Source organism: Tamandua tetradactyla, chromosome 3, assembly GCF_023851605.1.
Source record: "Tamandua tetradactyla isolate mTamTet1 chromosome 3, mTamTet1.pri, whole genome shotgun sequence".
Taxonomy (NCBI): domain Eukaryota; kingdom Metazoa; phylum Chordata; class Mammalia; order Pilosa; family Myrmecophagidae; genus Tamandua; species Tamandua tetradactyla.
In genome coordinates this window covers 150,016,620-150,042,346 of record NC_135329.1, presented here as the reverse complement: position 1 = coordinate 150,042,346, position 25,727 = coordinate 150,016,620, and the positions used below count along the sequence as shown (strand labels likewise).

Genomic DNA, 25,727 nt, shown 5'->3' with positions numbered 1-25,727 from the left:
TCCTAAAGCTCTTTCTTCCTTCTTTTCTTCCTTCCTTCCTCCCTCCCTCCCTTTCTTCCTTCTTTTCTTTCTTTCTTCTTTTCCTTCTTTCTTTCTTTCTTCCTCTGTTTTTTTCTTTCCTGGCAACACCTCCCTTCCACACCAATTTCTGTGTTAGTCAAAACTAGGATAGACTCTGCTGCAGTCACAAATACATTCTGGAATTTCAGTTGCTTAATTAAATGAATGTTTAGTTCTTGCTCACGTCACGATCCAATGTAGATTTATAGTTCTCCCATAGAGCTCTCCTCCAATTAAACTTTGCTTTTAATTTTAGTGTGACATATTTGAGTTGGGTAAGGTAAAGAAGAGTAAATGTGAAGACATTTGAGATTGCACAGCTTATTTCTTTGTCTTTTCCCACCCTTTCCTTCCTCAGTGTGGGAAAGCCTCTCTTAAGGTAGAGTTGAGAATAAACTGCTAGAGGAGGTGGGTGGCTCTTCCAGATACTGGGGAAAAGTACAGCACCTGAGGTGGCTGCCATGACAGGGATGGGAGGGGGTTATTGGAGGAGATTAGAGTAGGATCAGACTGGGGGAACCAGAACCAACTGAGAGGACCAGGGGAAGAGCGAATTGGAAAGGGAATGTGATGAGGGCTGATGTACTAGGGCCTTCAGAAGCCAGGGAAACGCATGTGAAGACCTAAAGGAGCAGCAGCCTATCTGGGGGCCAGAAAGTGACAGGGCAAAGGTACTTGGAAGGAAAAAGAGTTTCTGCAACGATATTTCAGACCAACTTGGGAGGCCCAACGGCTGCTTATAGGTGGACTTCTCAGTCACTGATATAAATATTATTTCATTTTTAGGATATGTGGTTTTGCTGAGAAGTACAAAAATAAAATACAAAACCTTGTTTTCCAATGCTTTCATCAGAAATCTTGCTGCAACTTTAAACTGGAACCTGTTTCCCAAAACATGAAGGGATTTTTTAAAAATATACTCACTTCTAAGATTTTAAGAAACATTTGGACAAAGAAATAGAAGCTTCTTTTTAAAAATAGATTTCTACCTAGATGTTGACTCTATTCCCTTTCAAGATATTTTACTGGGGTCTATTACACTCTTCCGACAAAAGCATGTGGGTTTCCCCAGTGATCCCCTAAGGCCTGATTAACATCTCAGTTTCCTCCTTTAATAAAAAATTCAATCAAGAGCTACTTAATGTTCCTGACTGGGTTTTTAAGTACAAACAAAGCAGTGGTACACGTTGAACTGTTAGAGAAGCACAGGGGCGATGCTGAAGACCTCTTTAGAGAGAACAAGGGCGGGATTTTGTTTTAATTTCTTTGCTTTTCAGGGGCTACAGATCTAGGCAGGACTCCCAGCTCAGGTGGCCTGATAAGCATATTTGCATTCTTTACAACACACGAAAAAAGGCTCAGAGCATCTGAGGAAGCGTTCTGGGAACCAACCAAATAAATGAGGCCATGCCCTTAGGGGACCATTTCTTCTTTACAAAAGGGAAGAAGAGAGAGGCCTAGAGTACTGAAATGGAAGGTAGTGGCAAAGACTGGAGGGGAGAAAAGTGAATCAGGTCCTAAAAAAATGGACAAACATGCAAGTGAAGTGATTTAAGCAGAGGTTGAAAAGAAGGTGACTTTTAAAATCAGTTCCAACCAGTTTTATACTGTTTAATTCTTTAAAGGGACCCATGATTCTTAGAAATGTTAAAAAAAAAAACAAAACACTGAACTGACTTGATGTTCTATTTCCTTAAAAGGACTACATATTTGCTACTCTCGGGTGTGCGTGTGTGTGTGTGTGTGTGTGTGTGTGTGTGTATGCATGTGATAACTCAGTTTGATGTTTCTAAGTTTTTTCTATGACTTATGCTTCGACAGAAATCTCTTGAGAGACACTTTGGTGAATTATCTTCATTCTCTGTAACCGACCAAAATTAAGCCAGGTTCAGCCTTTTGCCAGACCTAAAACTCTTAACTTTTGTAATTGTCTGGAATACAGAAGAATAAGTTTGGATCCATGTCTTCTTGTCATCAAGTTGTCTGAGATTTTTTTTTCTCTCTTCCAATATTTTGTAAGGCCAACCAGTTCTTCATCTCAGAGATTTCCTTGATGTATACCAGAGTGCTATTGAAAATACCTGTTCAACATTTACCTGCTATATCAAATTGCTTCCCACAAGCTATTGTTAGAAAGATAAGGAGAAGAAAAAAATGTCTTGGGCTTGACCATAATCATCTATTCTAATACATGAAAAATGAAAATATACAGGTCATCACTTTGGAAAAATCTGTGTCTTGGGGATAGAGTGACCATTACATTGTGCTTGTACTAACTTTTAAGTATATTACAACCTACTGTAAATTAACACTTTAATACATATATTCAGACAGCCTGAAGACCAAATCAGGTTCTTCAGATTTATCATGACATACTGCAAAAGTCTGGTCTGAAGAGTGAAACTAGCATCAGTCTGATTGATTGCGACACTAGAGAGGAAAGGGTGTTTTCTGGAAAAATCCCTTCCAGAGTGAACACAAGTATTGGTAGGGCCAGGCAGTTAACACATTTTTGTGGTGGCAAGATGAAACCAAGCCACACAGAGAAAAGTCTTTATGGAAACAACCAAAACTTCACCAAATTATTATACAATAATAATATAATATAAATTATTATCATTTGCTTCATTTTTGTATAAGAACATTTCCTACATTGAAGGAGACAACCTGGCCCCTCATCCCTAATATGGAATCTGTATGGTGAAAGGTAGTCTATTTGCATATGTCCAACAACACATTAGATGTATTACATCTAACGATAATACAAGTTGTTGATTAAAAGAAAATCAGTGATTAAATTCAATAATACCTTCAAACACAAAAGCTTATAATGTTTCCTCATAAGTTTTTAAAATAATTGTTTGTTTTGAAATAATCACCAAACTTGGAGGCTGGAAATAACTTCTGAGCCTCATGATGAATTACACATAACCGTAACTTAAATATTTATGTGTTTCAGGTGGCTGAACTTGTAACCAGTGAGTTCTTTGAACAAGGAGATCGGGAGAGATCAGAACTCAAACTCACTCCTTCAGTAAGTTCAGCCTTTTGTTATAGTATATGTGGCCCCTTCGGGTAGCATTTTCAAAAGTAACTCCAAATCATAACTTGCAAGTGGGAAAGACAGAGAATGGACTTAAGGAAGCACTCCTGTAAGTGTAACACTTTCATTAAACTTAGATGTTTAACACTTATTCCCAGGTTTCTAAATAAGAAAGCTGATCTACTTAAAAAGCATTTCCTGAGTACTCAGAATAGGACAAGTAGGTACAAGGTAGGATGTGGAGAGTGGAATTTCAATAACACAAATGCCACTGCTGGGCCTGCCATGGTGGCTCAGCAGGCAGAGTTCTTGCCTGCCTTGAGGGAGACCCGGATTCAATTCCTGGTCCCTGCCCATGCAGGGTGGGGGGTGGGGGGAGCCAGTGCTGGCATTTCATATGTGGTCAATATCTACTTTGGAACAGAAATTAAAAAAAAAAAAAAAAAATTTAAGGCAAACTATCCAGACTTGAGGAGCAAGAACAGGCAGTTGCAGTCAATAATGGAGAAGTCTGCATTTTACTCTCCAATTCTGAACTTTCCAAAATCCCCAAACCAAATCATTTCAAATCTCTGTTTCTTTCTTTGTTTGCGAAATGAAAGTATTTCACCTGGAAAACTAGGTTCTGGTCATTGAAACGCTATTTTTATTAGACTCACTCACCCAGTTCCTATTTATAGTAGGTCCAGGATGCTGCTGAGTTTTTAACTCATGAGGATACAGAAGCCATAAAGGCTCAGTCACCAGCCTCAAGGAGTAGGCAGCCTCTTTATTCATAATGAATGAATAGCTCAGAAGATGTAACCCAGCAGCTCTGAGAATGACGTGAAACAGTTGTTGTTGTTTTTTTAATTAGAGAAGCTGTAGGTTTACAGAAAAAATCATGCAGGTAATAAAGAGTTCCCATATACCACCCACACACACACATGCATACGGTTTTCCTTAACATTACACTTTGCATTTGTGGGGCACCTTTCTTACAATTGATGAAACAATATAATTCATTGTTAGTTTTGTGGGGTTTTTAATGTGGGGTGTTTTTTTTTTTGTTCTAGTAACATATTTACAACCTAAAATTTCCTCCCTTTTAACCACATTCAACTTTATAATTCAGTGATGTTAAATATATACACAATGTGCTGTTATCACCACCATCCATTACCAAAACTTTTCCATTAGCCCAAAGAGAACCTTTGTATCAATTAAGCATTAACGTCCCATTCCCTAACCCTACTCTGACCACTAGGAACCTGTATTCTAGTTTCTGACTCTGTAACTTTGCTTATTCTAATGACTTTATATCAGTGAGATCATAAACATCTGTCCTTGTGTGTTTGGCTTATTGCACTCACATGATGTCTTCAAGGTTCATCCAACGTGTCATGTTTATCAGAATTCATTCCTTTTAACAGCCGAATAATATTCCACTGCACACATATACCACATTTTGTTTATCTATTCATCTGTTGTTTTAGATGGTTGGGTTGTTTCCATCTTTGGGCAATTGTTCATAATGCTGCTATGGACATTGGTGGGAACATATCTGTTTGAGTCCCTGCTTTCAATTTTTTAAAGTATATACCTAGAAGTAGGATTGTCAGGTCATATGGTAATTCTTTACTTACCTTTTTGAGGAACCTCCAAACTGTTTTCCACAACAGCTGTTACAAAGCATTTGAAAGCCTGGCAGAGCACAGTAGATCCATAAAGCTCAAGGAATGTGTCAGCCTGTTTATGAGATTCAAATCAACTTGGGTTTTGAACATTTGAGGGTATTAATAAGATCTTCAAATGTTAAGACATCTTTCTTTTCTGACATTTAAAAGCAAAGAAAAGCATTAGAACTATCTACTAAGATAAATAATTTCATCTGAGTTAGAACTACCAGTCTTATGCTTTTGACTATTTTTAATTGATTGGTAGCTGTAATGGTTGATTTTATGTGTCCTCTTATCTAGGCTATGGTGTACAGTTGTTTGGTCAAATACTGGTCCAGATGTTGCTTAAAGGCATTTTGTAGATGTGATTAGCATCTACAATCAATTGACTTTAAGTAAAGGACATTACCCTTGATAATGTGGGTGGATCTCATCCAATCAGTTGAAGGTATAAAGAATAAAAAAACTAATATTTCCCAGAGAAGAAATTCTGCGTCAAGACTGCAATATGAGCTCCTGTCAAGTTTCTAGACTGCTAGTCAGCCCTACAGATTTCAGCCCCACAATCATGTGAGCCAATTCCTTAAAATAAGTCTCTAAAATAAATAGGAGATAAATATATAAACGGATATATATATATATATATGTTTCTCTGGAGAAGCCTGGCTGATACAGAGCTTACCTATAAAAGTCAGAAGACTACAAAGATTGAAGCATACAATAATTGTTTTAGTTTTCAAAGCAAGCTACATTTGTACAGTTTTCAAAACATTCTTCTATTCTTTTGGCAGTGTCACCAAATTTGCTTATAAAAATAAAGATATTAGATTGGGAACATACAGTTAATATTTAAAAGCTAGTACAATTCAAATTTCTCTCAGCTACAAATCTACTTTCGAATAAAAACTCTTTCCCCTTTTAAAAATTGTTTCAGAGGCATTTGCCAAAAGGTTACAATACCACAGGTCTTTTCGTTAAATGAATAAACTAAGAGTAAATTGCCGGTGTTGGCAGCTGGAAGGTGCAACGGGGCAGCGCTAAGCAGCCTTTGTCTGTAGGGTCAGGCAAGGCATTTTCTGAAGGCATGAATATAATTAATTCAGTGGTAGAAATAGCTCTAAATGCTAGTTCTCTTCTCACAAAAGGCTACCTAACACAACTGTTGACTGTCTTCTCAAGAGCGACTAGGCTGCTGTGACAGGGGTATCTCCCACTAGTCCTTTTCCAGAGGTGTCTGGAAATGCATGCTCTAAGTTGACAGCTGCTTGTCCCTTATTCCTTGTTATTTATGAAGAAAATTGTTCAAGAGTCCCCTTCAGATGTCCTGGTCCTAGAAGGCATAGGAGTAGCTTTATGAAGATGAAAGCTGATCTGGATTGTAGTCAAAGGGTTAATGCCGGAAGCAATGAGTCAGTTAATATTATAGGGCAAGTATGACACTGGACTCTGTGCAACCAGCAGTGACCAAGATGCCATCTTCCCTGCCCTCAAGAAGCTTCTCAATTGGTGAGAAACATAGGCATTAAATAATCACTAATAATCAATTGCAAGACTTCAAAATGCTGTAAAGGAAAAGCACAGAACAATGGAATACCTTACACTTCCATTCATTTTTTTTCTCATCAAACATTTATTTAGAAATGACTAATACAGAAATAAAACCTTACAGTTACAGTCAACTGATTTTCCACTAGTGTGCCAAGACAATTCAATGAGGAAACTAGAGTCTTTTCAACAAATTGTGCTGAGATAACTGGATTTCCACATGTGAAAGAATGAAGTTACGCCCCTACCTCTCACTATATCCAAAGATAAACTTAAAATGGATGATAGATGTAAATGTAAGAGCTAAAACAATAAAACTCTTAGAAGAAAATATAACTGTAAATCTTTGTGACCTTGGATTAGGCAATGCTTTCTTAAATACGACACCAAAAACACAAGCAACAAAAGGAAAAAACTATATAAATTGGATTTCATCAAAATTTTAAACTTCCATGCTCCAAAGGATAGTATAGATAGAGTGAAAAGAGAATTCATAGAATGGGAGAAATTATTTGCAAATTATATATATGATAAAGGCCTAGTATTAAGAATATATAAAGAACAATAATACCTTAACAGTAGAAAGATAAATAACCCAATTAAAAATGAACAAATGATCTGGATAGTTATTTCTCCAAGGAAGATACATAAATGGCCAATAAGCACATGCAAAGAGGCTCAACATCATTAATTATTTGGGAAGTGCAAATCAGGTCCCATCAAGATACCATTTTGGACCCACTAGGATGGCTATAATCAAAAGACAGACAATAACAATTGTTAGAGAGGATGTGGAAAAATTGGAACACTCATACATTGCTGGTGGGCTTGAGAAATGGTACTTTTTTCAAGTGCTGCTTTGATAAACATTTTGGCACTTTCTCAAAAAGTTGCGCATAAAGTTACCATAGGACCCAGAAATTCCACCTCTCGGTATTCCCCAAGAGGAATGAAAATATACATCTACACAGAAACTTGTTCATACCAGCATTATTCAAAATAGTCAAGGGCAGGCCACCATGGCTCAGCAAGCAGAGCTCTCACCTGCCGTGCCGGAGAGATTCCCAGTGCCTGCCCATGCAAAAAGTGGAAACCACCCTAATGTCTATTAACCGATGAATAAAAAACCAAAATATGGTATATACACGCAATGAAATATTGTTTAGCATTAAAAAGAACGAAGTACTGATGCATATCACAACATGGATAAACCTGAAAACATTATGCTCACTGAAAGAAGCCAGTTATGAAAGACCACATTTCATATGATTCCATTTATATGAAATGTCCAGAAAAGATAAATCTAGAGATAAAAAGTAGATTCTTACTTGCCTAGGGCTGTAGGAAGGGGGGTGTAGATTAGAGGAGAATGAGGAACAACTGCTTAATGGGTACAGGATTTCTTTCTGGGGTGATGAAAATGTTCTAAAATTGATTGTGGTGATAAATGTGCAAGTCTATGAATTGTACAACTTTGTAGATGCAAAATAATGTAGGTGCTGCATGTTATCTAGAGGAAAGGATGAATATACTCAAAACCACTGAATTTTTTTTTTAAAGTGACCTTCTAATGCACATCAAGAACATGGTAATTAAATAAATAAGAAAATTTCAGATCGCTGTCAGAGTTATAAAAAAAAAGAAAACAGTACACCATCTTTAAGAGAAACATTTTGGACTAACACTCACATAGTTCACAAGAACCATCCATTTCTCCAGCATATTTCACATTCTTCTCCAAATTCCAGTTCTCTTTCCTGATATTTAACATTTTGCATCGTAAGACAAGGGGTAAGTTGTAGGGGGAGTATTACAGCAAAGCTTGGGAGTCAGCAATCTTCTCCCTAATTTGGAGATATCTTTCCCAGAAATGCCCTTCTTTCTTCCAGTGGGCCTTGGCATCTAGTGATTTTTGCCCTGTCCCCTTGTACCTTACTCCGTAAACCTGAAGGATCCAGGCTTTTCAACATCTCTGGATCAAGGGTACAGCTTGGATCATCCCTTGTGACCTACATGATCACCAAAATGATGCAGAGGCCACATGTTAGCTAGAAGAAAGGTGAAGCCTACTCTAAGCCAATGAGGCAGAGCACGCTCTGACCAGCAGCAAGGCTTCTAGGTGAGTGTGGGTACAAGCACCCTCCCTAGCCCCAGGCCTTACTTCTTAGGAACAAAGAGAGACACATTCTCCCTGGATAGAGCTGGCAGTGTTTATTCAGGGAATCCCTTTTAGCCTCCAATTCCAATGGACTGTTTCCCTTTTTAAGCCTTCCCAACAAAAACATGTCACTTTTTTTTTCTTAAAAATATGCCTACATTTTCTCAAACATTACAACATCAAGTTTAAAGACTGGGAATGAGGAGAAAATGGATACCTCCTGCCATCATCTGTTCAGTGATAGATAAAAATTTAGAAATTTTTTTAATGACAAAATCTTATTGAAAAACACACCAAACTGTCAAACTAACACTCTACCCTGAAAAAATTTTAAATGAATGTTTTTATTTTTTTTTAAATCCTTTTAAAAGTCTTTTCCAAACTATCCCATGTTATCCCACTCTTTTTCACTATAAAAAATAAAAGACTGCATTATGTCAGTGTCAATAAAACATGTCTCCTTCCCCTTGACTTGTATCCAATTCCCAGTGACCTGACGACTTGATGTGAGCAGCAGTTTCCTATATCTGAAGATAGATTTTGGCCCCAAGGAGTTGCGTGCTATAAAGATCAAATAAATTCACTTACAAATCTCATAAAAAAAAGAGGGGAAAGTAGTTTATTTCTCATCATAGATAAAGGAAAAGCAAAGTATGGCTAGAGATTGATGGTGACTTGGGAAATTTTCAGTTGGGAAAAACTGGATCATTGTGGCAAAATGTCTGACAGACCACCTGTAAAATACTCCAATATAATAAAGCAAAGTTCTCCTCCTCCCACCCTAGGCTATTTTTGATCGGAACCGGAAAGATGAACTGCCTCGGTTGCAGCTGGAGTGGATTGATAGCATCTGCATGCCTTTGTATCAGGTAACCTTGATTCGGGAGGGTCTCTCCTGACTAGGCCAGGACAGGAGGTGTGTGTGTCTATGGCACTTTGGGAAGCATTAGTTTTAGGAAGCCCTTACAGGTTAAGAACCCACATTGCATTTATCTTTTCTCAGATTTCTGACCATCCCCTGGAAAGAGATCTGAGTTCTCCAACACCTTCTTTTTTTTTTTTTTTTTTTTTTTTAATTAACGGAAAGAAAAAAAAAAAGAAATTAACACAACATTTAGAAATCATACCGTTCTACATATGCACTCAGTAATTCTTAACATCATCACATAGATGCATGATCATTGTTTCTTAGTACATTTGCATCGGTTTAGAGGAACTAGCAACACAACAGAAAAAGATATAAAATGTTAATATAAAGAAAAGAAATAAAAGTAGTAATAATAGTAAAAAACAACAACAGCAAACAAACAAGCAAACAAAAACAAAAAAAACCCTATAGCTCAGATGCAGCTTCATTCAGTGTTTTAACATGATTACTTTACAATTAGGTATTATTGTGCTGTCCATTTTTGAGTTTTTGTATCTAGTCCTGTTGCACAGTCTGTATCCCTTCAGCTTCAATTACCCATTGTCTTACCCTTTTTCTAACTTCTGCTGAACTCTGTTACCAATGACATATTTCAAGTTTATTCTCGAATGTCCGTTCACATCAGTGGGACCATACAGTATTTGTCCTTTAGTTTTTGGCTGGATTCACTCAGCATAATATTCTCTAGGTCCATCCATGTTATTACATGGTTCATAAGTTTATCTTGTCTTAAAGCTGCATAATATTCCATCGTATGTATATACCACAGTTTGTTTAGCCACTCTTCTGTTGATGGAGATTTTGGCTGTTTCCATCTCTTTGCAATTGTAAATAATGCTGCTATAAACATTGGTGTGCAAATGTCCGTTTGTGTCTTTGCCCTTAAGTCCTTTGAGTAGATACCTAGCAATGGTATTGCTGGGTCGTATGGCAATTCTATATTCAGCTTTTTGAGGAACCGCCAAACTGCCTTCCACAGTGGTTGCACCATTTGACATTCCCAACAACAGTGGATAAGTGTGCCTCTTTCTCCGCATCCTCTCCAGCACTTGTCATTTTCTGTTTTGTTGATAATGGCCATTCTGGTGGGTGTGAGATGATATCTCATTGTGGTTTTGATTTGCATTCCAACACCTTCTTGCACATCATCTCCCTGACCCTCAACTCCCTCATCTATAAGTCAGGGATACTGTTTTATCTCAGCATTTCCCAAAGTGTGCCCTGCAAAACACACATATCCAGCAATAACCTAATGAGTTCCCAGGCTCCAAAACTAGGAAATCTCTAACATGCATTAAACACTGAAGGCTCAGAGAAATCCTGCAGGCAAGAAACATGTTTAACCTTCATTAACTCTGAATTTCTGAACCATGTTTGACCAAGAAAATCTCTCTTTCTTTTCTTTTACAATTTTCTTTATTTAGCTTTTTATTAATATCATGTGAGACATTCGGGTTCCATAAAACAGTTTTGTGCTCTGGCCATGTGGTCCAGTCCAGGAGGGTTGTGAAGCATCTTCCATCTTAGAAAAGACCCACTCTGCCAGGTGCATGGGACAAATCCCAGCCATTACACTGCACTACTGCCTTCTCGCATTGCTGCGCAGTGTTCAGCACCCCGCTTCAGGCAAGAAGACAAGTGTTGACTTTCAACCATTCACACTCCACTTTTTTGAGTACAGATTAGGCATCAGTTAACACTAACAGTTTAGTGAACATTGGCCTTTAATTCGGCTTCGAAGCATTTGTTTTCATATGTAAAACCTGATGAATTCTTTACCCCCTACCTAGCTCAATCAGACTGAGCTTCTTTTCTTGCTTCAAAGTGAGAAACACATGCAGGGAAAGCAAAACCTCTTTAGTTTCTCACTCTGTGTAATGCCATTAAAAACACAGTATTGTTTTTTAAGGACCTCACAACCATTAAGTTTCAGATGTATCTACCACTTCGTTTTTAGCACTTTTAGGAACTGCTGAGCCCTGTCACAATACCCTGGAAAATAAAAAGAATAAAAATTTAAAAAGGTCTAAAATACTGTCCTGAAGATGGAAATATAATTTTCCTAATTACTATAAATAACAAAAGTAAATTCATTTTTTTGTTTTATATTATCCATTTAATAAGTGATAGCATAAAATTGGATGAATGAAGTTTAAAGACAGTCTAAAATAAATTAGCCTGATTGTAAATGAAGTATAACACTTTTATTTCAAAATGAAAGAGTAGGTGAAAAAAATTAAGAATGGTGCACCTCGTTCTCCCCTCATTATAAGAGGATTCTCAACTCTCCTCCCCTCTCCTCCTCCTGGACTCACTTCTCTGGCATCTAAGAATAATAAGCCCCCATGTGTAAAGCTCATAGCTATTGGGTCAAGTCTACCTTGCTTCGCTAAATTGACCTTGACTTTCCACATTTATTTTTTAATGTTATTCCATTTTCCATGCACCCTTATACTATAAATGGATGAATAAGCTATTCTTGCATGTAATAGATTCCTTTTACTGTTGGCAAAGCTTAGGAAGATGAAGACTTTTTGTGTGGGGCTGACTAATTTTGGCACCATTTTGCAAAGCTGCTTAGGCGTGAACTCAAAGTCTGCACACCCTTCATTAGTGATTAGCTGTAATAAATGCTGGAAAGGATCCTCACTTGCTTTGCTATGTTAGTTTAATTGCTTCATTACTAATGTACAATTGTTTGGACTTACCTTAAACTTCCTATCAAATACTTTGAAATCTTTAAGTTACTTGAATTTAAACTAAAACAGTTTCTAGAATTTTGAGAGTAATATTACTACTTCACATTGTATGTCCCTGAATTTTCATGTCTAATTTTACTTTACTCTGTATCTGTTAGGTTAGGCACACCTGCTATTTTTTTCATCCACAGATTAACATATAGAAAGGTAAAGTGATGTTTCCCCCAGCCAGAGTTGTCTTCCACTCATCCATGGCTTGGTTTGGTGCAGTGGCCTTTCTACTGACCCATTCCACCTCTGGTGGACATTTCTTCCACCATCTTTTCTTATTACTTAACTAACTGGGGAGAGTTACGGCATTCTAAAGAGGAATGTGAAAGGAGATGCTTACAAAAGCTCATATTCATACTTGCTGCTGGATCTTCTCAGATAATAGAGGATGAAAACCTTGCCCTTTTGTGCACTTCTTATCATCACTAGCTTTCTCAATATCTCACTGATGTCATTTGTAAATTCATTACAAGGTTCTGAAGTCAACATTTTGTCAAAGAGACTCAAACTGAAGCCAGCCGTGTAGAGTGTGATTTTAAGCTTCCTCTCTGAGGCCTCCAACACGCAGTTGGTTTGTCTCCCTATTCAACTGGATGTTCCCACATTAATTGTTGGTGTTCCAGGAATGAAATGGGCAGGAATCACCGTTAGTGAGAAATCCCAAAATCTAAAAGAAATGATTCACCAAGCAAGGAAAGTCACTGAAGTGACACTAGTCACTAAGGTAAAATGTGATTTTACCTTACGGGAACTCAGGTTATTGCTAAAAGTCCAGTTTGGGGGTTGAAACATTAAAGTGCAATAATAAAGGAGGGGTCTGAAAGGCTAGAAGGCAAGTGGGAAACATGCCAGGGCAGGAATGCCGAATGTAATTGGTCTGAAATAAAATGGTCTGAAATATACAACTCTAGAGTCCAGTTTGGCCTTGACTCCTCAGACCGGAGATATGGCAAAAAGAAACAGAAAAGTACGTATGAGACAAAGAATATCTCCCTTAATAGCCAGGACCCTGACCGCGTGGTGGGGTAGGTTTGGGTAGCAAGAAATCTCATGTACTGCCTGAGGCAGATGGATTCTTCTAGAAAGAGCTGGAATTACCTTGCGGGTGGAGCAGTGTGGAAGGATGGAGGGGAGAGGGTGGATTTTAATCAAGGGCACTCAGGAGCTGGAGGATGCCTGGTACAAGAGCAGGACTGAATGGACTAAACGGGGAGAATGTAGAGGTAGGTGGGGATGCAGCTGGGGGACTCACCTAACTTTACTGTAGGTGGGGATGCAGCTGTAGAGACAAATACGATTCTAGTACAGTCTTTTGACTTCACTGCTTTCAGTGAGTAATTCAGATTTACTTCAAATATCAAATATCAAAATAGATCAAGTACTTTCCACTTGTGTTCCGGTTTGCTGGATTTGTCTTACATCCAAGAAAAGGGTAAAGAAAATACCTCACTTTTAGGTGCCTGGAGGGTTACTTGCACACTACTGTATTTGGGATGCTCGTTGCATTTCAACTGGAAGCTCTTAATTCTTTGGCAACTCTAATTTCCATTACCTTGTGACTATGTTGTGAGAGGAAAAAACCTATTCCCTTTAGGAAGTTACCTAATTAATCTAGTGATGGACTGATATGCTTCCCAGAAAATATTTAAAGAAAGTAGACCAAACTGATTTGTGGACCCTCTTTGCCATATATGTTGTAAACAAGACAAGCTGACTGGTTCTACCTCAAGTGGAGAAAAAGAGCAACCAATTGTGGCATTTATTTAGCTTTCGCAATATGCTAGGTGGGTAGGGAATGTGCAGAGACAGTCCCAGATCCAGGGATAGTTATATAATAAGGAGACATGGCATGCTTATACACATATGTTAATATGTGAGTATATAATTCTCCAGAACTTGTCTATCTTTTTAGATTTATGGTCCCCAACTTTTCTTTAAAAAATAAAAAAAGGAAAATGACAGAAGTCATGATTTATCTGTGACAGTATTTTAATCAGGAAACATATAGGAAGCCAAGAGTGAGCAAGGAACTATCAAAGCGTGTTCCCTAAAAGAAGACTCAAGCCCTGATTAGTTAGCTCTGTCCTAGCAGGGTATCTCTGAGGAATGCATCAACATCTGATTCCCTGCTTTCTGCTGTCTCCGCACCCTACTGGGGACCCATTAGCCTGCTGCTCGACATCTTTAGAGGAAAAAAAAAAAAGAAAGAAAGAAAATTTTAAAAAGACACCATCAAACTTTGAAGTCATTGCTGCACCAGCCTTGGGCATAAACAGAAAACCTGAATTCACAGTGTGATACTGGGTTTCTCTTTGCAATCGCAAGCTAAGTATTTGCCCTTTATTTCCATTCTCAACATAATCAAACCTCAACCCAGAATTTCAATGAATTTTAAGAATTGAGGTATTTAATTTTGATTGTGAACACTTTTAAATTTTCAGCTCATCTCAAACGGACTTTTGGTTTGGAAGTGGATTTCTCACAGATAATGCAAAAGGAATTGACCTGGACAGCATCTAACAAGAATAATTGTATTACGAGAAGGAGAAGTTTTGGCCAAGAGTATTGTTCCTCTATAAAAATATCTTGGAGTTTCTGCGACAGACAGACAGGGCTTCTCATATTAAGATTATAGTAACCTTGACTTTTTTTTTATGCCTTTAGTGGTAATGGTTGTTTTGTAAACTACGTCCCACCTAATGTCATTTTTAATATACTCTTTGGAAAGAGGGGAGAAAATAATCTTTTAAAATATATTGAAAATGTATAGACTGGGAACTAGAAATTGAAAACTGGAAAAGAGCATTTAAGGGGCTACTCCAGGACAATTTCTCTCAGTAATAATCAAAAATACTATAAAAATCATTCAGCATTCTCCAAATGGTTCATGTCTTCTGTTCAATTAAAAAAATAATAAAAATAACAAACTACAGACTGACTAGTTAGAGTATAATATCATTTCCTCTATAAAAAGCCTAAAAGGAATGGAATGTGGCTAGAGAAAGGAACAACTTCATCAGATACTTAAAACTGAAAAAAAAAAAAAAAGGATACCACCCAACAAGTTTCCTATAATCGTCTCCTCTGCTACATTTAGTATTCTTGTGGCTGACAGGGAAAGACAATTGGGGCTAATTTCTGTACTGGTCCTTATAAATGGAGGACATGTATGGAGTGGCATCATATGTAACTCAAAACAACTTGAAAGAAAGTAGATAGGAGAGAGAGAGAAAAAAAAGTATGGAAATGCGGGAGAGAGGGAAGGAGAGAGGCATGACGGGAGGGAGGAAGGGAGGAAAAGTACCTTCCTATGTTCTCTGTGATCTGCCCTTTCTTCATGATGGGGTGGGGGTGGGCATGGGCTGACACTTAAGAGCATCTCAGTCCCTTCTGGTTAAAACAGGTCTTTGAATTGCTCCCCATCCGAGCGATTTCTCCTCCCCAGCTGGCATCTGGGTGCCAGGGCACTCACCTAACTTTACTGTTGTGACGCGGGGGAGGGCGGGAGCCTCGGGCACGTGTTCCCTGCAGGGCCTTACTGGGTTCCATGGGAGGTGGCTGGTCAAGATTCTAGACGCGCGATGACCTCTGTGGACCTGTGGGTGTGGTGTGAGGAGCGCTTTGTGCTGGCAGGCCACTAGGTTTGACTGCTGACGTATGTGGTCCCTCCGGCGGCCTCTTGCAGCAAGCGCTCTATCTATCCCTTAATAACCACACATTATCTGGGTTGTGAATTTCTGTCTGTCTGTCTCTTTTCCCCACCAGTTTCGAGGGATCATCATATTCCTGGCACCTAGCATAGCACCTAGCACATTAGAACTGCTTGATAAATGTTTGTTGTATAAATGAGTAAAGAAACAGAGAGTGAATGATGGGCTGCAGTACCACAGAATTAATTATAAGCAGTAGAATATATGAAGTAAGGTTATAATGTCATTTAAATTATCATCTATAAATATATAAAACCTTTCATCAGAGTATGCACTGTTATATTCCTGCCCATAATCTGAAGTATATGGCCTATGATATCTTTTTAGAAAGTGGTTTAGTTCTCATCATGGTTCAATTGGCCCTTAATTCTTATGTAAAGGACCAGTTTATAGCCATGAGTTTTTCAGGGCTTTGACTTTTTCAGCTAAGAAATGCATTAAACTTTCTTTTAACTAGCATTGCTAGAAAATTTAGTCTTCTAGTTATTTTAATATTCAAGTTAATAGAGAGCTAGCACATATTATACATAGATTACAATTTCAAGAAATTATAATGCAATAAAACATACTCAATTTTTTCACGATTAAAATTTAATCTTTCTTTGACTCAGGAGGTTTTTCAGAGCCTGCAATGCCTAACAGTTATCAATACAAACATCAAATAATAATGTGCTGTGTGGAGCAAAATGCTGAATAGCAGAGAGGCCTTATTAATCATTTTTAAAGCTATTTAAGCTTAAACAGCATTTAAGTTCATGTCACTTCTTGCGTCAGGTGTGACATGTGGAAGGTGATGGTTTCTCAAGTCCTTGGCTACATCTCAAAGTTCTTCCTGAATACTTCACACTCCAGGATGTTTGATTTTGTAGAGAATTTTCCATCTCTGAAACTGTGTGACTTTGCAGAGCAACCAGTTCTATGTATATTTTCTGATTAATAAAACTAGATTTTAATTAAAAAAACTTTTTAATACATTGTTACTTAATATATTCCTATTCGTGTGTATTTTATTAGTGTAAAACTGCCACCACAACACCATAGTAAAATGCTGGAATCTGGTGAAAAAAATTATACTACACTCCCTAATAAAGCTTTTGAGGATAAGAATTTAAGATAAGATCTACTTCTTATCTAGCTGACCAGCATAAATAACTCTTTTTAAAAGTGTTTCTGCTTTGGAATCATGATGCTCAAAATGACTTAACCCCAGGTCCATACAAGGCTAGGAATCTCGCCTTTAGCTGCTTTCCAATTCCTCTGAAAAACATATTAAAAGCTGATCTACCTTTTCATGGCTCTATCTTCTTTGACTCTCTTCAGCACTAAAAGGAAGAGAAAGGAAAGGAGAGGGGGCAGAAAAGAGGAAGGGAGAAAGGAAGGAAGGAAAAATTACATTTTTCACCAGGATATGAATAAAGGTCACTTTTAAAGATGACTTTGAACTATATGTGCCTCTCCAAATTTTCTGCAATTTAATGTTCATTTGGAAGGTCAGCATTGTTTGAGCTCCTGGGAAGTGAAGCATGAGATAAAGTACTATTATTATATTGCCAAATAGAATCTTCTGTCCTCTTCTAAATGTTCCTGAGAGAATTCGGTGAGGCACTCACTGAATCCTCAGCTATTACTGCAGTTATATATAATTATCATAACTGTATCCTTATAAATATTAAATAAATCAGCCAGAGCACATTGCCTCGTTTCAGAGTGCAGTGCTATGTGGTAACGTAATCAGAGAGAGCCAAGATCTCAACCTCATGCACTAACCAATATGGCAGCCCAACAGTTGAGTCTGTTAGCCAGAGTCTAAAATGAAGTTAAAGACTTCTATTGGATGAAGTTCATGGAAAAGAGGGCCAGTATTAGAGTTCTGTGGCTACAAAGGGTATCTTTATGCTTACTTTTTCAAAAAGCAGACATTTATTGAATACTGGCTATATTGGCCCCTGGATGAGGGCTTCAGTTTTAAAGTTTACAAAGTACTTTTAAGAACAATTTAATTTGACCTATTTCTGTAAAGAATGAACATACATCATTCTGGATCCAACAATGCCTAATGGTCTAATTGTTATAGATGAGGAAACTGAAGCCTAAAGAGGCTAATGGCAGTTAATACACAGCAGAGCCAAAACATCAATGCCACATCCTCTCAAAACTCTGTAGCTTTGCTGGGTTTTTTTTTCACTCTACCAGCTTGAGGAAGTGAAAAGTGATTCCATTTTGTCCAGCAGTACTCTACCTGTGCTGGTTATATACCCCAGAAAAGCCATGTTCTTTTCATCCTAATCCAGTCTTGTGGGGGCAGATCTACTGTTTGGGTGGGACCTTTTGATTAGATGGAGATGTGCCCCCAGCCTATTCAAAGTGGGTCTTAATACTTTTACTGGAGCCCTGTATGAAGAGAATAAAAAGCAGAAAACACACAGAGAACCAAGAGCTGATGCAGAGAGATGAAACCAGATACAGAGCTTGGAGATGCTTATACACAAAGAGAGCTCAGAAAGGAGGCCACTGGAACCAGGAGCTGAAAGCAATGAAACCCGGGAGCAGAAGGCCAGCAGATATGGCCATGGGACTTCCCATGTGACAGAAAAATCCTGGGTATGCTAGGCCTTTCTTGAGTGAAGTTATCCTCTTATTGATGCCTTAATTTGGACATTTTCATGGCCTTAGAACTGTAACTTTAAAAATCCCCTTTATAAAAGCCAATCCATTTCTGGTTTATTGCATTCCAGCAGCCTTAGCAAACTGGAACACTGCCTTGGATGCCTCCCATTTACTAAATAAAACTGAATCCTTCAGAGGGAAGGATGCAGGAGCCTGAGAAGAGATCCCAGGAAAAGAGATTCCTGAAGGACCGAATGGGTTAGGGAATTCTGTGGAGTTGGTAACTATAGAAAACTTTTTTAGAAATACTTTGTGTTGAGTTGTCCTTGATCTAACACTTACATCAAGTTATCCTTGATGCTGACAATTAAAGATGGCTAATTTATCTCTTCATCTTTCTGAAACTCCCACTAATAAAATAATTAAAGAGTTTTTAAAAACATGAAAGGAGATAAACAGCAAATGAAAGAGATCCTCTTTCATACTGGAAGCTGGCAAGCAGATGAAGGAGTGGAACGATCTTATCAAAGCAAAGGAAGTAACATCCCTGAATGCCTGCAGATGGGGATAATCAAGAGGGAAAACTCCTGAGAGGTACAGGACTTAGATGGGTCAGATACAACCAACGGTGGAGCTGCGGTATGAGCCTGGAATCTAGAGGGAAGGTTGGAAGTCAGTAAAAGGAATCTCAGGAAATTCCCACAATCCACACAACCAGGTAAATAGCCTTTGCAACCACTGCCAAGTTGGCAGACCAGAGAAATCGCTTCTAGAAAAACTAATTGGCAGAACACATGGTCCCAAGATGCAACAGATACCACATAAGCAGAAAAGTGAAGGATTCTTCTCTAGAGAAACTGAATAGCCTCAGAGATAAGATCTGCATATACTTACCCTTGAGACTTATCAATTTGTCAACTCCCTGCAGGATGACCTTAAAATGAAGCCCACTCTCTCCACCCCACCCCCACCTTTTTACACACTACCACTACTGAGTCTTTTAGTGACTGTCCCTTAAATATTAGCAAAGTCACAAGATGCTTGTGGAAAGCCTCCAAAATGAAAAGACAGAAGCAAATCAAGAAACATGAAAGAAAAAGGAATTCAGAAGATACAGAAAGGTAGAAAATAAGAGATAACTTCAAAGAACATCTGTTACCAAAAAAGATAAGAAATGTACTATCAAAATAAAACAACAAAAATGTCTGTTTTTTCCTTCTCTACTGTTTTCAAGCTGCCACATCACAATTTTTCTCCTTCACCTGGGTCCCCCCCACCAGTACTTTAATGCCTGTCCCCACTGCCAGCTGCCTGCATTCAGACCCTGTCACTCTCAGCAGCCCCTCCCCCATCATGTTACCAAACAGTTGTCTTCCTAAAGCAAATCTGGTCATGTGATTCACCTGTTTAGAATCCTTTAGACCCTCCCTCCCCATTACTAGAGAAAAAAAACCTCTAAGCTGGCTCATAGGACCTTGCCGAGCTCACTTGCTCTTTCTCCTTTTGTGTCCCCTGCTCCTGCCATAACCCCATTAACATTCCACACCCCAATCCTTGGTTCACACAGCTGTGTCTGCTAGATCTACCTGTCCCTTATCTCCCCAAGAAAACGCTACTCATACTTTGGACTCTACTCAAATGGCAGGCTCCTTGAAAACCACTCTTTCTTTGCCCCCAGTTTCCAGTCTCTGAGACTCCTTACATTTTCCTTTATTAGTGCCTACTTCATACTAATTATTTGCATCCATTGTCTCTGTTTCTCAGCCACAAAGCCCAGCGCATAGTGAGTGCTTAATAAATGTTTGACGAGCCAATCAGTGGATGAAAGCCTAAGTGAGAAAACTTATTTCAAATCTATGGCACATAATAAGCAGTTAATAAATATGTCAGTTTACTTCCTCCTCAGAAGCACGGGGGAAGGATACAGATCAAAGTCTCAGAAAGTAGGCAGAAATTTTCAGAAATAGGATCCAGCAAGGATGCCTGGACTTCCTGTCTGAGGTCAGGGTGGCGCTTCCTTCTCGAGCTGGGGTCAGGACCAAGCCCACCAAGGATGTGGGTCAGTGACTCTGACAAGGGCCAGTGTTAAATTCCCACTTGAATCCGTTTGCTTTGTCCATTTCTATAAGAATGTTAAACAGTTCTAGCCCTTTGTGTTTGCCCTTTGGTTCTAAGAAAACCAAATGAAAGAAAATTCCACTGAGATTCCAAATTTTGTATATTTCTGTACTGCAAAGATTTAGTAGAGAAAAAAAAAACTGTCACAGATGCCCTTTTTGTGTCCATGTTTTTGCCCAGACAGGTACTAGAAAGGCAAATGCCACATTTACAGACAAACTGCTCAACGTCAAAGAGAAGCATCCTCTCTAAGGCACCCCAGTAGGGCTTAAGAAAGGCTCAGTGTGGGCGGGCCATGGTGGCTCAGCAGGCAGAGTTCTCACCTGCCATGCCGGAGACCCGGGTTCGATTCCCAGTGCCTGTCCATGCAAAATAAAAAAAATAAAAAAAAATAAAAAAAAGAAGGCTCAGTGAGTAGCAGTTCACCAGTACATAGAGTGTGAAAAACCTTGGACCCATTTCGTTGTTGTAAGTCCCAATCTCTCTTCTCAAGAGACCTATACTCTGGGTCAGTTCTACCAAAGTTCGTATGAGAGAAAATGACTGCATTCACCCAGGTCCAGGACATCCATCATAAATAAAGAGGCTGACCATGACACAGCCGATGGTGCTGGCCCCTAAGATAGAGCCCTGGGAAAAGTTTCTCTCAGACTTATCACAGGCAGGTGCTGGTGATATTGTGGGTACATACAAAGAAAAATAATTCTCCTATTCCTCCCTGGCCAGGAGGCGTGCCGGCCATTCTCTGATGGAACTGTTTTCATCCTTGGAAATTTTAATGCACCTCAAAGAAGAGAACTTTTTTCCTCTCTATTACTTCTACAGTAACAGACTTACAGAGCCCCATGTTTTCATTCCTTTTTTCCCCCTGAAAACCTTGTGGAAGCCGTCCACTTGGTTCCTAGAAAAGAGCTCAATGGACTGCTTTCCAGTGGAATTTTGATGTGAATATGGAAAGCCATAGGGTTGGAAGTGGGGGTAGCCACCTAGGTGGACAATTCCCAAAGCTGAGATAACCCCTTTCCTCACATTCTGGAAATGCCTGATTGATATCGATGACCATGCTAACTCTTGACCCCCTGACACACTCAATTATGACGTGAGGACTGAGTTCCGGCTAACTGAGCGTTTCATCTTCTGCTGGACTACCTGGCCCTGGATGTCAGGATGTGTGGAGAGGGAAAGGTTACTGTGGTAGTTTGTGAGCTGCTGGATTGTAATATACCAGAATTGGAATGACTTTTATAAAGGGAATTAATAAGTTACAAGTTTACAGTTCTAAGCCTATGGAAATGTCCAAACTAAGGCATCCAAGGAAAGATACCTTAATTCAAGGAAGGTCAATGGGCCTGGAACCCCTCTGTCAGCTGGGTAGCCATGTGGCTGGCATCCGCTGGTCCCTTGCTCCTGGGCTCTGTTGCTTTCAGCCTCTGCTCCTATGAGGGTTCCTCACTTTGCTTCTCCAGGGCAGGCTTTCATCTCTTGGCTTCCTTTGGCTCTCTCCAGGTTCTGGCTAGCTTAACATATCATGGCAACATCTGCTGGGCCCCAAGCATCTCCAAATATCTGTGTCTCTGTTCTCTAAGTGTTAGCATCTGTGTCAACTCTGCTCTGAAGGTCCTGTTGGCTCTGTCATGTTTAACTCTCTCCAAAATGTTTCCTCTTTTAAAGGAGTCCAGTAAACAACTAGTCAAGGCTCACCTGGGAATGGGTGGAGACACATCTCCATGTAATCAAAGGGTCGCACCCACAGTTGGGCACGCCACTTCTCTTTGGAGATAATCTAATCAAAAGTTTCCAGTATATAGTGTTGATTCAGGATTAAAAGAAATGCCTGCCTCTACAAGATTGAATCAGGATTAAAACATGGCTTTTCTGGGGTGCATAATATTTTCAAACCAGCACAGTTACCAACCTCCTCCCTCATCCAAGATCAAGCAGCAGTGTGTAAATTGTTACCTAGCTGCCAGACAGCACATGCGGGTGCTTCAGCATCACACTGAGGTTTCAAATAGGAGGAGTAGGTTATCATATTGCTACTGGTAGGAACTTGCATTCCCTCAGTATCCTGTGTTTTCAAAGGGCCCTTTAGTAGCCTACCACTCCTGAGTTGCCTTGTCACAAGCATTAGCATTTATATCCTTTATTTCATGGATGAAAACCTGAGGCGGTTATGGTTGCTGCTCAGACTTGCCCCAGTAAATTGGGGGAGGGGAGGGCTCAGCATCTGAACCAATGCCTCCTACAAGCAAAGAGAGAGAGAAACTACAGAACCATAGATGACAGAGAAGGAAGAATGATTCTCCAAGTCCCTTAAATAATATTTCTTCTAAAGGGAGAGCTGAACAACTGAAAAATCTAGATAGGAAAGGAAAAAGAGAAAAACAGAGACATACAGAAGCGAAAGAGACAACAGGAAATAGAAAAGAGGCCTAAGTTAAGGACCTAAGATGCGGCAATAAGGGCTGTTTTCATGTGTCCTCTTTCCCTACCACACTCATCTGCCCTCACACTCATCAAACCTAAAGCTCATTTTCCTCTACCTTCTTTTTATGGTGATTACCCCTGGCTATAGGTTTGAATGAAAGTAGCCCTACTCTGCCACCTTTTAAAGCTTTTTTGCAAAGAGACTTTCTTATTGGAGCAAACAGCATTAATGATAGTTAATATCAACCCTTCCAAGACTGTGAACCAAAAGAGTTGAAGTATATGAAAATGTTTTGGAAAGAGTCAACATTGAACGTTAGAGTCCTCCAGACATGTGTCACTGTTATGCTATTATCATTCAGACCATCTCAAAGCCTGAGTATCCTCTGCAATAAATTTGAATAAGAATAGTTAACTTGCCTGTCTCACAAAGATGTAATGAGTCTATAACAACGTTTATTAAGCACTTGTTATGTGCCAAACTCCAGACTAAGACTTTCTAAGTATTATATGATTTAATCTCATTAGCAATATGGAACTAGGTTCTACTACCTAGTTAAGGCTAGAGAGTTTCCGTAACTTACCCAAAGGTATGCAGCTAGTAAGTGGTGGGGCTTGGATTCTTTCTGCTTTCAAAGTTAGGTCTCCTAACAAGTACAACCTGTGGCCGCTTGAGACAATGTATACACACACAAGCATTAGCAATATCCAAACTTCATAGCTTTTGAAATAACCTTAAACAGAAGCAACATGCTGTTGCAGTGCTAAAATATTTCACTGGGAGTGATCTTGCAGATTGTCTGTAGGTGAGGAAACCAAATTCCCGAAAAGTCATTTGTGACCCAACTTGACAGAGGCAGAGCTGGGTTTAGAACCGAGACTTTTGACTTTCTATTTAAGTTTTATCCCAACAACGCATCTTACCATCTTCATGTAAAATTTAAAGCATATAATCTCAAAGTTTTCAAAGCTACCCTGAAAGAAAAAAATTAAACAAAGAAATTTGCATGAGTAGTGATGCAGATGCTAAATAAGCAGCAAGGAGAATTAACCAGAGGATGTTTTGAAGGACAGCGTGATGTGCCAAGATGCCTCCAAGAATAGAGGAAATGAATGAAACGTCAGCAAACAAGGTAGAAAAGACAGCCCTGAGAGGGCCTGAGAAACTGAACAGAAAATCTGAAAGAAGATAAATGGATAATTTAACAGCCATTCAGTTTTTAAGAAAGACAAAGAAGAAGCTACATTGCATCAGAAAAGGACTAGAAATGATGATGGATGGGGCCCTTCAAATGACTGGGAACACAACAGAATCACAGTTGCCTGCAGAATTCCCAGCTGAGGGCAAATTTGAGGAACTAAATAAGGATAGGAGACTGATACAGATTGAGTCTTTCAAAATCTATTTAATGGCCAGGCAGGGGCATTGATCGCCTTTCAGAGGAAATTTTGGGGAGCAATGAGGTAATCAGCCCTTTTTTTGTGATGTGGGTAGGTGGTTGGAGCCAGGGAGGATTGTGTTTATACAGAACAGTATTGTGACGTGCATTCACGTGTTAAAATATTTTTTTTTTAACAATCACATAAGGAAGCATTTATTTGAGGTTTAACGTGAAATCATACAAATAAAATTTGTATAAACAAATCCACACCGAGGCATAACACAGATAGCAAAGGACAAAGTAAAAACAAAGAAAACTAAATGACAGCTATATACAGTTGGACAGTTGTGTCTTGTACACTAGAAAGTCTTTTACAAAATAATCATCTTAGATCAACAGAAGACCAATCTTCAACACCGTCCTGCAAGATGGGTTACTTTAGCATTTCCTCCTCTTTTCTCCAAGGTCCTCCTTTAGTATGGCTGGTAATTGTTTTGGTGATTGCCACCCCCACGCGATGCCTTGCCATATGTGCTCTGTTGGCCACTGTAGTCTGTATATCCCTGTCCATATCCATAGTTTCCATAGTTATACCCAGTATAATCATGTCCGCCATAGCCACTATAGTTCTGATCACCACCATAGGCACTACTGTAATTTCCATATCCTTGATCATAATAGTTATTAAATCCTTGGTTCCAGTTTTGGCCCTGACCTCGTCCACGACCCCTAGTACCACCTCGTCCAGTAGCTGCAGCTCCTCTTCCTCCTTTCTGTTGTTGCTGTTGCTGCCTATATACCTCTTTGGGTTGTGCAACTTTGATTTCACACTTTCCGGAACCAATTTGATGATATCTGCTTTCTAGTAATTTTTTTACTGGCTCTTCATCTGTATACGTGATAAAACAAAATCCTCTTCTTTCATTTGTTTTGTATCCATGGGAAGTTCAATATTTTCAATCTCTCCAAATGCTCCAAAATATTCTTTTATTTGCTCTTCAGAAGTATCTGGACTCAATCCACCCACAAAAACTTTTTTGGGGGGTTCTTTCCCTTTTAAAGCCTTCGCCCTTTTGGGGTCTATCAATTTGCCATCCAGTTTGTGTTCTTTCAGTACCAAAACCTGATCAACACTCGCAGCATCCTTGAAAAGCACAAATCCAAATCCTCTTGATCTTCCAGTGACTGGATCTGTTTTAATTGTGCAGTCTACAACCTCTCCAAATCGAGACACTCAGTCAGATCTTTCTTGCTTGTATCCCAGCTCAAGCCTCCAATAAACATTTTACCGTCATCCTGCTGATTCTTGCTCGCGTTTATCTTGGATCCCTCTGCGAATTC

General features: G+C 39.0%; 1 protein-coding gene and 1 pseudogene across 1 annotated transcript in view; one reads left to right on the top strand and one right to left on the bottom strand.

The window, feature by feature from the left end:
• The window catches only part of PDE11A (phosphodiesterase 11A), a 480,527-nt gene that overhangs the window by 429,027 nt on the left and 25,773 nt on the right, over positions 1 to 25,727 (top strand). The window contains exons 20-21 of the mRNA XM_077151782.1: positions 3,020 to 3,094; positions 9,250 to 9,333. Coding sequence (XP_077007897.1) covers positions 3,020 to 3,094; positions 9,250 to 9,333 — 159 coding nt within the window. The remainder of the gene's footprint in view (positions 1 to 3,019; positions 3,095 to 9,249; positions 9,334 to 25,727) is intronic.
• On the bottom strand, positions 24,576 to 25,695 carry LOC143676415 (heterogeneous nuclear ribonucleoprotein D-like pseudogene; annotated as a pseudogene).